Raw genomic sequence first — 13418 nt, forward strand, 5'->3', positions numbered from 1 at the left:
CTTATTGGAGCTCTTTTCTTCTTGCTTTGATGCTTGAGGGGAGCTGAGACTGCCATTTGATTCCAATGTATACATTGGGTGATGGCTTCAATGATGCGAGTTCTGAAAGCACAAGGATGTGTCACTTACATTTGGTTGGTTTGTTAAATACCAGAAATGCTTTCATTGTGAAATAAGGGGGCGATTGTTCCATTTGTGAAATAAATAGTGCCTTTTTTAACATGAAATGTGCCAAGGGGGCCATGCTGAAATAGAGTGGCATGCAAAACAGTAGCAGTAATTGAGTGCAGAGAAATTTATTGCAAGAATGTCTGGCACCCCATGTTTTGAGCTATAGCTCTTCACTGGGGTACTGCTCCAACAAAAGATAGTGTGTGAATCTCAAAGCATGAGAATCACAAATACAGAACACAATATGGAGCAATTGTTCAAAAGAACTAAAGTATCATTCATTATCTTCTCAGATCTATAGGAAGAATAAAATAGACCTTCAGCAGGTGCATTTTGTAGTGTGGGTGACAAAGTGTTGTATGTAGCTCAAAACCTCTATTGGTTTTATATATTCTTGTAATAAACCTGCCTTTGCATGTAAATATCAGCTATGGGCTGGATCCAGAGTAATCCAGTTGTGGACAACCTAAAAACAGCCTCACCATTTCATTGCAGTTTCACAGCTGGTGAGCTGGGACTCAGAGAACAGCTGTGAAGGCACAACTTAGTAGTGAGCAGTGAAGGTAGCATCTACACTGTTTAGGGATCATAGGAGCCAACTCTCAAGGGCCAATGTCCCTTCAGCCACCACAATAAAATATTAGAGGGGTCCAGTCCCCACCCCAAGTTGATGGCATAGCCATTCAAATAGTGTGTGTGTGACTGATCACCTTGTGATTGATTATGTGGGGTGGGGCTTACCTGCTCCTCCCCGTTTGTTCGAGTTAGCACCCCTGCTAGGGATTGCAGTTGTAGATGAGTTGCAGAAAGTGAAGGGAAGTTGTTGTCCACAATTTCTACATTAGTATTTTCCCCATCACATTTTAGCTAGCTCTGAAAACATAAATAGTTTCCCTATCTGTCCTTAGGTATTTTCGCTAAGTTTGTCCTTAGTTTGCCCTTACATGGGGCCTTATAAAGTTCTCTGGTTGGAGAACAGGGAGTGGCATTTAAACCATAATACTTTGTTATTGAATTTGGAACAAAAAGGAATTTGCCTCTGTGTTGCCTTGCTCTTGGCATTGCTGCTATAAAAATTGCCATCAGTGCTCATGGTAGAACCAAAGGTGCTGAAATCTGTGAACTCCTTTGAAGCCTGAAAGTAAGGCATGCCCTCAAAAGGCAGTCATATTGAAAAGGATTCAGTTAAATTCAGGGAAAAAATTATTTATGCATATGTATACCTTATACATAGTGGGATTTTCAAAGATCATAGGAATGAAATGTATGAGGAAATGCATTGATACATATTTTCAGAACAAGAAATGTTCTTTCTATTTTGTTATCTTTCAGCATCCCTTGAACATTCTTTGTGAAAAGATCTAAATAATTCTAATTCTATGTAGTTCTTCTTGTGAAATGAGAATATTTCTCTGCTTGAATAAACTGTTAAAACGATCATGACTGGCCCATTGACCAACTGATACTCAGTTGTTTAACTCAGTGGTGTCAGGTCTGAAGATGTGCCTATCTATGTGGCCAGGTCAGTGGTTTCACTGGTGTTATCAATTTTACATTTTACAAAAAGAAAAAGGAAACATTTAATACTACGGATGCTCACATTGGTCAATATCTGCAGTTGCTCAGTTTTCTTGCATGTGATTAATAGAGAATTCAGTACCAAAGGAACCCTATTGCGTTCACCTATTGTGTGCAAACACCAGGAACAGGCAGCTCAGGGCAGGTAGTCCAAGGATGTTACAAAGAGTGCTGTCATCACTGCTGCATAATAGGCAGTAATCAGAAGGTACCATTCTTCCACATCATTGAATCTCTCTGCTTGTAAAACAATCCACTTGCTGATTTCTGCCTGTTTTTCAGCACTGAATGCACAGGAACTCTGCCAACAAAACCTTCACAGTCCTAGATTCTATTTCTTTGCCTCAGTGGTAGGTAATCAACTAATGTGCATTCTTAATTTCCCCCCCCCCTCCCCAATAGATTCTAGCTATATCCAATACCAAGGGAATTCTTACATGGAATTTGAGGGTTTTCGTTTGCAACCACAAAACAACATCAGTTTAGAATTCCAGACCTTCAGCTTCGAAGGAACCATTCTTTATATTGAACAGAACCCAAGAACAGTGGGACATTTCGTTATTCAACTTTCTGTCAAACATGGGACCTTACAGGTAATGTTTCAAATTATTGTTTAAAGTACAGTTTGAGCTTCCCCACACCACACCACCAGCAGCTAATACATTTGGGTACCCATGGATGTTATTAAGTGTTTAGAAACAGTTCTTTTAAAATGATGGTGGTGGTGGTAATGATGTCACTGTTTAAATTGCCCCCTTTCCGAATCCTGTTACAAGTGGTAATTATGACACCTGGGGATAATATTCATGCATGATAGGGGAGGGAATCTGTGTGGGCATTGATAACAACAGTTCACATGAAAAATGTACAGGAATAGAATGTGGCAAAAGAATGTGGCCCTGCTTCATGATCGGTAGTTCATGGACTCTCAGATGAAAACAAAATACCAGTAATATACTGAGTTAACCTATTAGGTACATCATAAATATATTAAAGTCCTCAATATCCCAGTTATTCAAAGGTTTAGTAAAAAGTACATCCACCTGGTTCTAATGACCCCCCCACCAAAGCCCATCTTGAGTGCCTTAATGGAACTATCATTTCCCGGACTCCCTTATAGGGGAACCAAGATGGACAAACTGGTTTCCATTTCTAGTGTGGACTTGCCTATGGCTGTCTGGCATTACCCAATCTGGTGCTCTCTAGGACATGTTAGATTACACCTGGATGGCACCAGTTTGGCCTAATTGATCTTGTAATAAAGGGTTTTTTTGAATTTGGCAGAACACAGAAATGTACACTTTTGTCATATCATATACACATTTATTTCTTCCTGCACATAATCCACTAAAGGGACTTGCTTTAAAATTATCTTGCTGTGCAGCAGTGGCTATAGCAGTATTTATTTGCAGTATATTTTTATTGCACAGTAAATGGGTAGAATTTCCAGTTTTCCTGGATTGAGACTAAAAATTATGTCTTCTGATAGTTCGTATGTATAAAAACTGCTCATTGTCTTTATATTTATAATGAAAAGATTAATAAAGAAATAAGCCCATGTAGTTGCGGAGATGTGGCTGTTCCAGAAAATTTTGAATTGAGGAAAATTTTGTATCAGAAAACTTTCAGATGCCGCAGCAAAGAAAGCAAAATACTTCGACACTGCTAAGCTCACCTGATATTGAAGTTGTGATCCATTCATTGTAACCCATGAAGTTATTCCTATAGGAAAATAAACCCCTAGAAAAATGTCTGCCTCGTGTCACTGCGCGGATGTTAAAAAAGGAGTGTGCAGTACTGAAAAACACATAAAACCTACGGGAAGATCCCAGTGTTATTTGTGTCTGTATGAGAAGAATCATGGCTTCCACAAGCATTGTGTGAAGGAAGAGCCTTCAGTCCCCAGATCCTATTTCAGAGCGCTTGTGATTTACTTATTGGCACACAGACAAATAGATCAGCTCCTGCTTTTCATTAATTCACATTAATGGATACCACAGAGTGCAATTAAAGACATGATTCTGCACAGCACACATTGCCCAATGATGCTTTCCCATTTGCACAATGGGGCTTCTGCTTTCTCCTTTCCCAACCAACTGGAGCAGATTTCGAGGGCATGCAGTGGGAGCTGCAGGGGGGAGGAAAAGGAGAAGGCAGATGCCCACTTGTGCTATGTTTGCTGTCACCCAGTATATACAAATTAGCTAAACACCACACAGGTATGTAAAGTGTGGATTAGCAAGGACGCTGACTTTCAGCACTATTATTGCTGAAGGTAATAGTCTACGAAAGGATCATCAGAAAATGAAGTTGGTTTACTCATTCCTAATCTTATTTGCAGCAAAGGAACATGGATTTCCTATTCAGTTACTGGCTTAGACATCTAATAGCAATATTTATGTTTTGATCAAACCCCTGCATGCATATCTGCCATGGAGAAGGGAAGCATTTCCTCTTGTGTCCTGATTTCACTCATTTGTGTTTCAGCTTTTAAAAATTACTGATGCTTTGCAATTACAATAAATTATCTCCCCTCCCCGCTTCCTTTATTCAGTACCAATTTGTATGCGACAGCGTAGGAGAAATTAGAAACATCAGTACTAATGTGAGAGTGGATGATGGACAGAAATACAGAGTGCGCGTTAGGTAAGTCTATTCACTTATTTCTTTGTTTTGCCATTCACAGTGTCTGAGTTTGTCATAGAGGATAATGGGCCAATTGATCAGTTCAGTCTGCAAGGTTATCCTGGTTCACACCCTGAGATGCAGACCTAACATTAATGAAGTCAATTGAAACTTGACCTCGACTTCAGCAAAGTGCAATACCAATTATCATGGGAACGATGTAATTAATTAAGATTTGTGACTTGTTCCCATCCCAGAAGGATCACAGCAAGAAACACTTATTTTCAAAGAAACAATATCCAGCTTGTAGGCTTTTTATAACCTTCAGAGGCCACTGGCTGTTCCAAATAAATGGGCAGTTGATTTGCAAGAGTTTAACAGCCCTAACTAGGATCTCCATCCAAACCAGCTGTGGGGAACCTGTGGCCTTTCAGATGGCGTTGGACTCCAACCCCCAAGTGCTGCAGCCAGCATGACCAAAGTTCAGGGGTGATGGGAATCACAGCCCAGGAATATCTGGAGGGACACAGGTTCCCCACACCTAATCTAAACTATTGTGTGAAACCAATAGTTTTACTTATCATTAACCGTTGTTCAAGTTGATGCAGAACACTGAACTGGGGTTAAAGTATAAAGCCAACAATGGAAGAAAGGGACAATGTGCTGCACAGAGGGGAACAGAGGAGCAGAGGAAGTGAATGTTGCCTGATGCACTAGCATTTTGCTTGCACCAGACCACAGTGTTGAAGTCCTGCTGACAGTTTGATGCCCCTTCCCCACAATTAAGCACATGGTGTCATCTTATTTATTAACCTGGGACAGTATGGTACAGTGAATTCCAATGGAGCAGAATACTTAAAAATTCAATAAGCAAGTTAACTGAGCAATAAGATGTGGCAGGAGCATATTGTTCAGTTTAAAAAATGGCAGTTTTGCTGCCTTAAGACTGAGACCGTAAGGCCAGGTGCCTTTCTCCACCACTGCTTATCATTAGTAGACACTATCACACACCATGAAGTTTCTTATTGGAATTATAAAATGTTAATTTTGAGAGAAAGCATGCAGGGCAGATAGAGCTAACAGCTTTTAAAGGTAGGACATGAACTCTGTCTGGTTAGATTAAAGCCATCTCTACTAGTTTCAAAATGCTAATGTTGATACTAATGGGTTCCGTTCAAAAGAATGAAAAAAGCTTATGCTTTTCTTTAGAAATTTGCTGCTTGTGTACTAATGCACATCTCATCCTTGTGGTTGCAATGGCATTTAACACTCTGCTTAGGGGCAAATCTCACTTTCTACTTATGTGCCCCCAAACCATGGCTCCTCCTCATACAACCTGGCACCAGGTAAAGGCAACTCTCTTCCTCCAGGCCTTTGAGTAGGCTTAGTGACTATTTGAGAAAGCAACAACAGACAGATGAGTCAATGCTATGTGTTAATTGTGGTTTGTTTTTTTTCTGCATTATTGCTACCCACCCCAGGATCACTTGTGAAGACAGGTGAAATATAAGCGTTACACAGTTTCTAAAGAATAAAAAGGATATAAGTGAATGGTTATCTCCGACAATACAATTACGGATACCTAGTTAGGAAAAAAGGGACGCAGGTGGCGCTGTGGGTTAAATCCTCAGCGCCTAGGGCTTGCCGATCGAAAGGTCGGCGGTTCGAATCCCTGCGGCGGGGTGCGCTCCCGCTGCTCGGTCCCAGCGCCTGCCAACCTAGCAGTTCGAAAGCACCTCCGGGTGCAAGTAGATAAATAGGGACCGCTTACCAGCGGGAAGGTAAACGGCGTTTCCGTGTGCGGCTCTGGCTCTGGCTCTGGCCAGAGCAGCGATGTCACGCTGGCCACGTGACCCGGAAGTGTCTCCGGACAGCGCTGGCCCCTGGCCTCTTAAGTGAGATGGGCGCACAACCCCAGAGTCTGTCAAGACTGGCCCGTACGGGCAGGGGTACCTTTACCTTTACCTAGTTAGGAAAAATCCTCTCTGAAAGACATGCAGGCCTTTGATTATTGGGCTCATTCATTGTCATGTGATAGTGAAAATGACCAAAAGGACCTACTATGGGTGTGTGTTTCTAACCATTCATCTGAGCACAAAATCCAGCAAGCTCATGTTCTGGCAAATGCACATACAAAAAAACTAAGTTAACTGGATTGAAACCAATTAACTCTCTCTGAATAGTGCAAAGTCATTCTTAGGCAGGCTATGGACTCAGCCACTGGTGAGTCAGACATTCAGTCCTCCCAAATATCAAAAATGTGTTTCCCAGCTAACTGAAATGGATGGGATGACATAGGTTTGCCAACTGTAAATGGTAGCCTTCAGATGCTTACAATGTGTAGCTATGGAAACATGGTGGGGGGTGGAGGTGGCCCTTCCATGAGGTAGGGAAGAAGCAGGTGCCTCAGGCGGCAGACGTGCAAGAGACAGCACTCTGCCTGCCCGTCCCTCCACTCCTGCTACTGGTGAAATGCCCCCTTTTACCGGGAGTGTTCCGGCAGGCTACTTTGCCGCTCGTCTTTAATGCCCCTGGGATGGAGAAGGTGAAAAAGCCATGGTCCAACTGGTTTCATACATCTGAACATGGAAAAACAGTTTAAAACTTGTAGACCGTACTTGATGCTCAGGAAACATATATATACAGCACTTCGAATTGTTCAGAATGTTCCACTTGCGTTGCCTGGGTAATGTTTTTAACAGCACAGTAAGGGAGGTCTGTATTTTTTCATTCACACAATGCAGATGGGACAGGGAGAGAGAGAGAGAGAGAGAGAGAGAGAGAGAGAGAGAGAGAGAGGTTTGCCTGAGGCCAGCTGGTTAGGTTGTGACAGAGCTGAGATTTGAACAGGGGCACTCCAGATCTGCAGCTCACTCACTTAGTCACTATGCTAGACTAGTCTCATGACATCCATGTAATGCAGTGGATTGATGCATAATTAGACTGATAAGTGTAATTAATTTGGAGTCTTTCTCTAATTAAGCAATGGTTTAAATGGATTGACGTAGAAGGTAAATAAATGAAAGCTAATATATTCTGGGTGTGCATCAAGATCAAATGGGAGCAATCAAGGAAGACGGTTAACTGGCTTTTAAAAAAAGAAAGCAGCTGGTTCTTTCAGATTATAGTACAAGAAGAAAACTTCTGCTACAGGGTATTGCTTTTATGGCACACAGGAAAATTATGGCACATTATTCAATTTGATGTGGCATTATCATGTATGAGAATTAAGCTGCAATATTATCTGGGCATTAAACAAGCTAATACCAAAAAGAAATTGCCGTGGAAGGGCCTTCAGAAAATCATGATAACCAAGTCACTTTATTCCCAATATATCTATTTCTATATTTTCAATTGACTTGATTAACCTGTGGAGTAAATTTTGGGAGTGTTATTTTGATCTTAGTCTTTTTTTCCACAGATGAATGGATTAGCAGATGGGCTAATAACCTCACTTCCTGGGGGTAATGTCACACATTAGTAAATGTCATAAATACTTCATCCTCCAAGAATAGTTTCAAGTATCTTTTTATTGGGGGTTGGTGGTGAGTGTACGCAATAAAGGAATTGGATTTAATGGCACAAAACCCTCAAGCAAAGCCATCATTTCACATTATGTTGATTCCCTGAAACTACCCAGTCCTTTTTTTTAGAAGTCTTGACAACACACCAGCAACAATGAATTCAGGGTTAAAGGTAAAGGTAAAGGGACCCCTGATGTTAGGTCCAGTCGCAGGCAACTCTGGGGTTGCAGCGCTCATCTCGCTTTATTGGCCGAGGGAGCCAGCGTACATTTTCCGGGTCGTGCGGCCAGCATGACAAAGCTGCTTCTGATGAACCAAAGCAGCGCATGGAAATGCTGTTTACCTTCCTGCCAGAGCGGTACCTATTTATCTACTTGCACTTTGTGCTTTCAAACTGCTAGGTTGGCAGGAGCTGGGACCAAGCAATGGGAGCTCACCCCGTTGTGGGGATTTGAACCGCCGACCTTCTGATCGGCAAGCCCTAGGCTCTGTGGTTTAACCAGCAACAATGAATTCAGGGTTACCAGAGACAAATAACCATACAGATTGATTTGGGAAACAATGTAAATCCCCTCACCCTGTCACGGTGATTATCAAAATAATGTTACCTGATGTATAGCTCGCAAATCTTGATGCTCCTGGGAACATTTTTCCACCGCCAATTACTTTTTTTTTTGCCAATAAATTTTTATTAGTTTTCCATACAATTGTACATTTTTATCCAAATTTTAACAAATCATCTCTTTTTGAACTTCCTTCAGCGTCTCTGACAATCATCCATATTTATATCTTTAATATGCGTTTCCTTCATTCGTATTGCCATTAAACTTCCCTTCTCCTTCTATTTCTTATTAACAATACTTCTTTGTTTTTACAGTGCCTCCTGAAATCCCACTAGCGTTGTTTTCACGTCACACACATTTTTCAGATAATCTACAAACTTTCCCCAGTCTTCGATGAAGTTTTGGTCTCCACCGCCAATTACATGACACATACATCCCAGTCCAGGTTAGCAGGCTATGCTGACACAGTTCCTTCAGTTCTCAGATTAACAGAATATATGAGCCCCATTCACACTTGCTTCCAGCACTGTCAAAGAGTTTACTTCCTTGGGATGTCTTCCTATGGCACTCCTCTAAGCATTTTGAGACAGGAATCATATTAGTGGGGTCAGGAGTGTGGTACTTTCAGAGTTCATCCTTGCCGGGTCATGAAGGGGACCCCGCTGATCACTGAGTATCTGTAAATTCAGTCTATGATATATGTATTTACCTTAAGCCTTTTCTTAGTATATATCTTTGTGTATGTATTCAGTATACATGCATTTTAAAATCTCCACTATAGAGTGGAACCTTGGTTCTCAAATGACTTAGTTGACGAACAAATCAGCTCCCGAATGCCAAAAACCCAGAAGTAAGTGTTCAGGTTTTCGAACGTTTTTCAGAAGCTGGATGTCCAGTGCAGCTGTCGGCTATTGTTTCCGGGGCACCTGTGCCAATCAGAAGTTGAATGGACTTCCGGAACGGATTATGTTCAAGAATCAAGGTACCACTGTATAGGGATTTCAGGCAATGCAGAATAAGATATGATGATAGCCTTGATCCTTGAAAACAGTGACAAATTGCACACCCAATACAGTAGGTGAGGATCCCCCTGACTGACCAGAAGTTCAGCAGTTATCGCCTTTGACAGTGCTCATCTTACATGATAGATTATGTAAAGGCTTGTGAGGGGAGCAGAATACAGTTTTATCCTTTTTATCCTACTAAGCCTGATTCAGAGTAGACTGATTGAAATTAATGAACCTAAGTTAACCCTGTCTATTAATTTAAATGGGTCTATTCTCAGTAGGTAAAGATAAAGGACCTCTGGACAGTTGCGGAGCTTCATGCTCTGGCACCGGGGGGTGGAGAGCAGGCAAGGGCGAGGCTGGCGTGCATCCCGGGGGCATGGCATGCCGCCCACAGGGGCATGGCCTGCATCCTAGGTGAGTGGCATGCCATCTGCAGGGGCAGCCACAATGGCACCCCACCGGGATCGTGCTGCCTGGGGCGGTGTGCTCCCCCCACACTCCTCTTCCTCCGCCAGTGCCCCTGGAGGGTTAAGTCTTGTTGCTGTTTGTTGTTGTTTAGTTGTTTAGTCGTGTCCGACTCTTCATGACCCCATGGACCAGAGCACGCCCTTAACTATGGTGTGCAGTGCTCATTTAGCTTCAGGCCATGGGAGCCAGCATTTGTCAGCAAACAGCTTTTGGGGCCATGTGGCCAGCATGACTAAAATGCTTCTAGCCCAATCGGACACCATGACGAGTGTCAGAGCGCATGGAAACACTGTTTACCTTCCCGCCACAGTAGTACCTATTTATCTGCTTGTGCTGGTGTGCTTTCGAACTGCTGGGTTGGCAATAGGAACACCACTGGCTACAACCTCAAACACACTTGACACCAGACAAATTTGAGGACTGGTCAGATCAATACTGTGGCCCCTGGGACACCTTCCTGGGACCCAGGCCTCAAAAATAATGCATCTCAGTATTATTCAGTTCCACACTTTCTGTCCAGCAACTCCCACATTCTTGTTTTCTTATACTATATGGTTCCAAAAATAGTCTTTATACAGAGTTGTAGGGATTCATTAGAAGAAACCCCTGTGTGTGGAGTGCTTTTTATTATCATTATAATATCCCATAAGTAATTATTGGGAAAGTTCATTTGAGTTGAGGAAGAACAAGCAATTGCTATTTCTACAAACTTAATTGAACAAGATGTAGGTAATTACATTTAATTGATCATAATGGAGTTAATAACAACCTAATAATGCCAATTAGTTGATACTATCCATTGTTTTATCGCCTTTCAAAGATAAAAGCTTAATGAGGCTATTATGCTATATTTTGACACAAATCACGTAATAGATCTTTTACAAATTGGGAGCATCAAAAGAGGAGTTTAGGCCTGAGGATTCAATATCATCATCAGAACAAATCTTTAGGCTAGCATATATATTTTCTCTGGTTCAGGATTTATCATTGAGAATTAACTCACTTCTGGAATATTTCTGTCATAGTTTCAAACTTTACTTTGTATCAAGGATCAATAATTCATTTCTATTATAATTAAAGTTCTGCCACTACTAATAATGATTAATATGCAAAATTCTGAAATTTTTATTTCATTCAAGAATTTCAGTTACAGATTTATCCTCAAATGTTCATCTTCAGTTAGGTTTCATTTTGTCATTCGTAGCAAATTACACTACCTTGGATCAGAATGCACAGTAATGTCACTTCTTAGTTTTCTCAAAGTTCTTTTTAATGGACAAAAGAGTATTGTCACTATCCTGTATGTTAACAGCAAGGACTCAGTTACATTAGTAAAGAAAAAGCATTTAATATATGTTACATCGCTGTGACACCAGATGGCGCTGTGGAGTTCCGTCTTTTGCCAACGTGATTTCCCACTTTGAGGTTTACAACGTGTTTTCCTGAAACACGTTTTTGATGTGTCTAGATCCAGCCTAATTATGGATCCTTTTTTGCATTTACATCCCATTGAAATGAATGGGGCACTGCTACCTTAAACATAATAATAGTAATTTTTATTATTATTATTATTATTATTATTATTATTATTATTATTATTTATTTCAATGTCACTTTAAGTGCAAATAACTTTATTTGGTTTGGGACAACACTGTGTACTGGATAGTACTTCAAGAACATTAAGCTAACTTTGGTGGCAATAAATACTTGCTCTATTTCCCCATAGGCATAGTTGAGAATGCGAATGACCAAGAAAAGTGAGAAATAGTTGAACACAGGACCAGTTTGGTGAATCATTGGTTTCCTTTTTATGGAGTCCAAATGATACTCTATTCCCAGCATGAGTAACATTTAACAAGCTTGGCAGTAAACGAGATCTGTTTGTTTCATTACCTTTTAAGCTATTTTGCCAGGCTATCCAAAAGATGTTTTCAGTCATTGCTGACAAATGTCACTCAACAATAGAAAGACACCACATGCAACAGTTTGGGGACACTTGCAAATGTACAAACGTTATTGTTGTGTTAAGTCACCCTTTATCCCTGTGGTTCATCAACTGATTGTCTGACCTTTCCATCCATCCAAATTTGAATGGCTTTGGGCACCAAATGCAGTTCTACACAGACCGAGCTCATCATCCAGGTTGCAATTAGCCAGCCAGTTTTTAATGATTATACTTGTGGAAGCACAAAGGATAAAATGACACAATTGCTACTGGGTTGGGCTGGGACATAATTACCAGCAGCTTAACCACCAGGGGCACTTGAATGATTGTGCATGCATTCTACATTTACAATTATGCAAAAATGGCAGGAGGGGGCAGAGAGAGAGAGAGAGAGAGAGAGAGAGAGAGAGAGAGAGAGAGAGAAGGAAAACCTGTCTTCTCACTTGACCTTTAAAACACCCTATGTGCTGATTGTAGAAAAAAGCATTTAGAAACCTTGATGGAATATTTATACAGTATATGTACTATCAGGCAATTGTGTTAGCGGCAAATGTTAAACAATAATATCTTAAGGTTGATATTTTAATTTAGCCAGTCCCTGGAAGATTCAATCAAGCACAATCAAATGGTGCACTCTTAACAAGCACAAGGTGAAAGCTGCTCACCAGCATGCTGAATTGCTAACAACTTGTCCTGCAAACATAAAACACCAGGAAGCTATTCCAGAATATTATTAGCTCATCGGAAAATGCATATATAACAGCTGTTATGGTGGGAAGTTATCATGCCAATGGCTGTGTCTTATATCAATTGGACGCCTGCAGCCAATGTCTGGCTGTCGATCCCAACCCTTCTAACACCGCGAAGCACATAATCAGTAGGATCTGTCTCCACTGAATATTCACCCTTTCACCCCCACATCGCCGTTTCCCTCCCTCTGTTTCTTATGGGTTGCTGCACACATACTGTACATTTGTCTTGCAAATTTCTTCTCCCTTTCCCTGCCTCTTTCTCCCAGCCATTTATTTCTCTGTCTTTTTGTGTGTCACTGCCCCCTTCTCTCTGTCCATTCCTCTTCCCAGGCTGACCATATACTGTTTGTGCACTGGGTTCAAGCAGCAAAAAATGGCAATACCGATATGTTGAGGGTTATCAGTGCAACTTTAAGTCATTCAAACATTAAAATGCCAGAAGCTGGGGAAGAGCTTCTTGGGAGGATAGGTGCCTTATATCTCCTGATTCAAGGTGGCTTCAGCCAACTCGCATCTCTCTCTTTCTCCCCTTCCCTCCTGCCACAGCCAACTTGTTTCTCCGACCCTCTCTTCCCAAAACTACTATTTTTCAAGCGCACCTGCCCACTCCCTCTAGCTTCTCCAAGCTCTGATGGCTGTGTCTTTGAAAACACTGAAAAGACAGGGTGAGGCCTCAAGAAACAATCATTTTGTGTTTTAGGGAGGAGGAAGAAAGGAATCACAATTCTGTTTTGTTTCAACAGTTTTATATTTCATAGCTACATTATTTTTTCTCTCTTTTT

At 41.2% G+C, this 13418-nt stretch overlaps 1 protein-coding gene across 4 annotated transcripts in view; it reads left to right on the plus strand.

Moving 5' to 3' along the window:
- EYS (eyes shut homolog) overlaps nucleotides 1–13418 on the plus strand; it is a 490906-nt gene that overhangs the window by 261153 nt on the left and 216335 nt on the right. For all 4 annotated transcript variants that reach the window (XM_079970286.1, XM_079970287.1, XM_079970288.1 and 1 more), the window contains 2 exons: nucleotides 2152–2342; nucleotides 4304–4395. In XM_079970286.1, the coding sequence (XP_079826412.1) occupies nucleotides 2152–2342; nucleotides 4304–4395 (283 nt within the window). The remainder of the gene's footprint in view (nucleotides 1–2151; nucleotides 2343–4303; nucleotides 4396–13418) is intronic.

This window comes from Podarcis cretensis (assembly GCF_951804945.1).
Source record: "Podarcis cretensis genome assembly, chromosome: 3".
Taxonomy (NCBI): domain Eukaryota; kingdom Metazoa; phylum Chordata; class Lepidosauria; order Squamata; family Lacertidae; genus Podarcis; species Podarcis cretensis.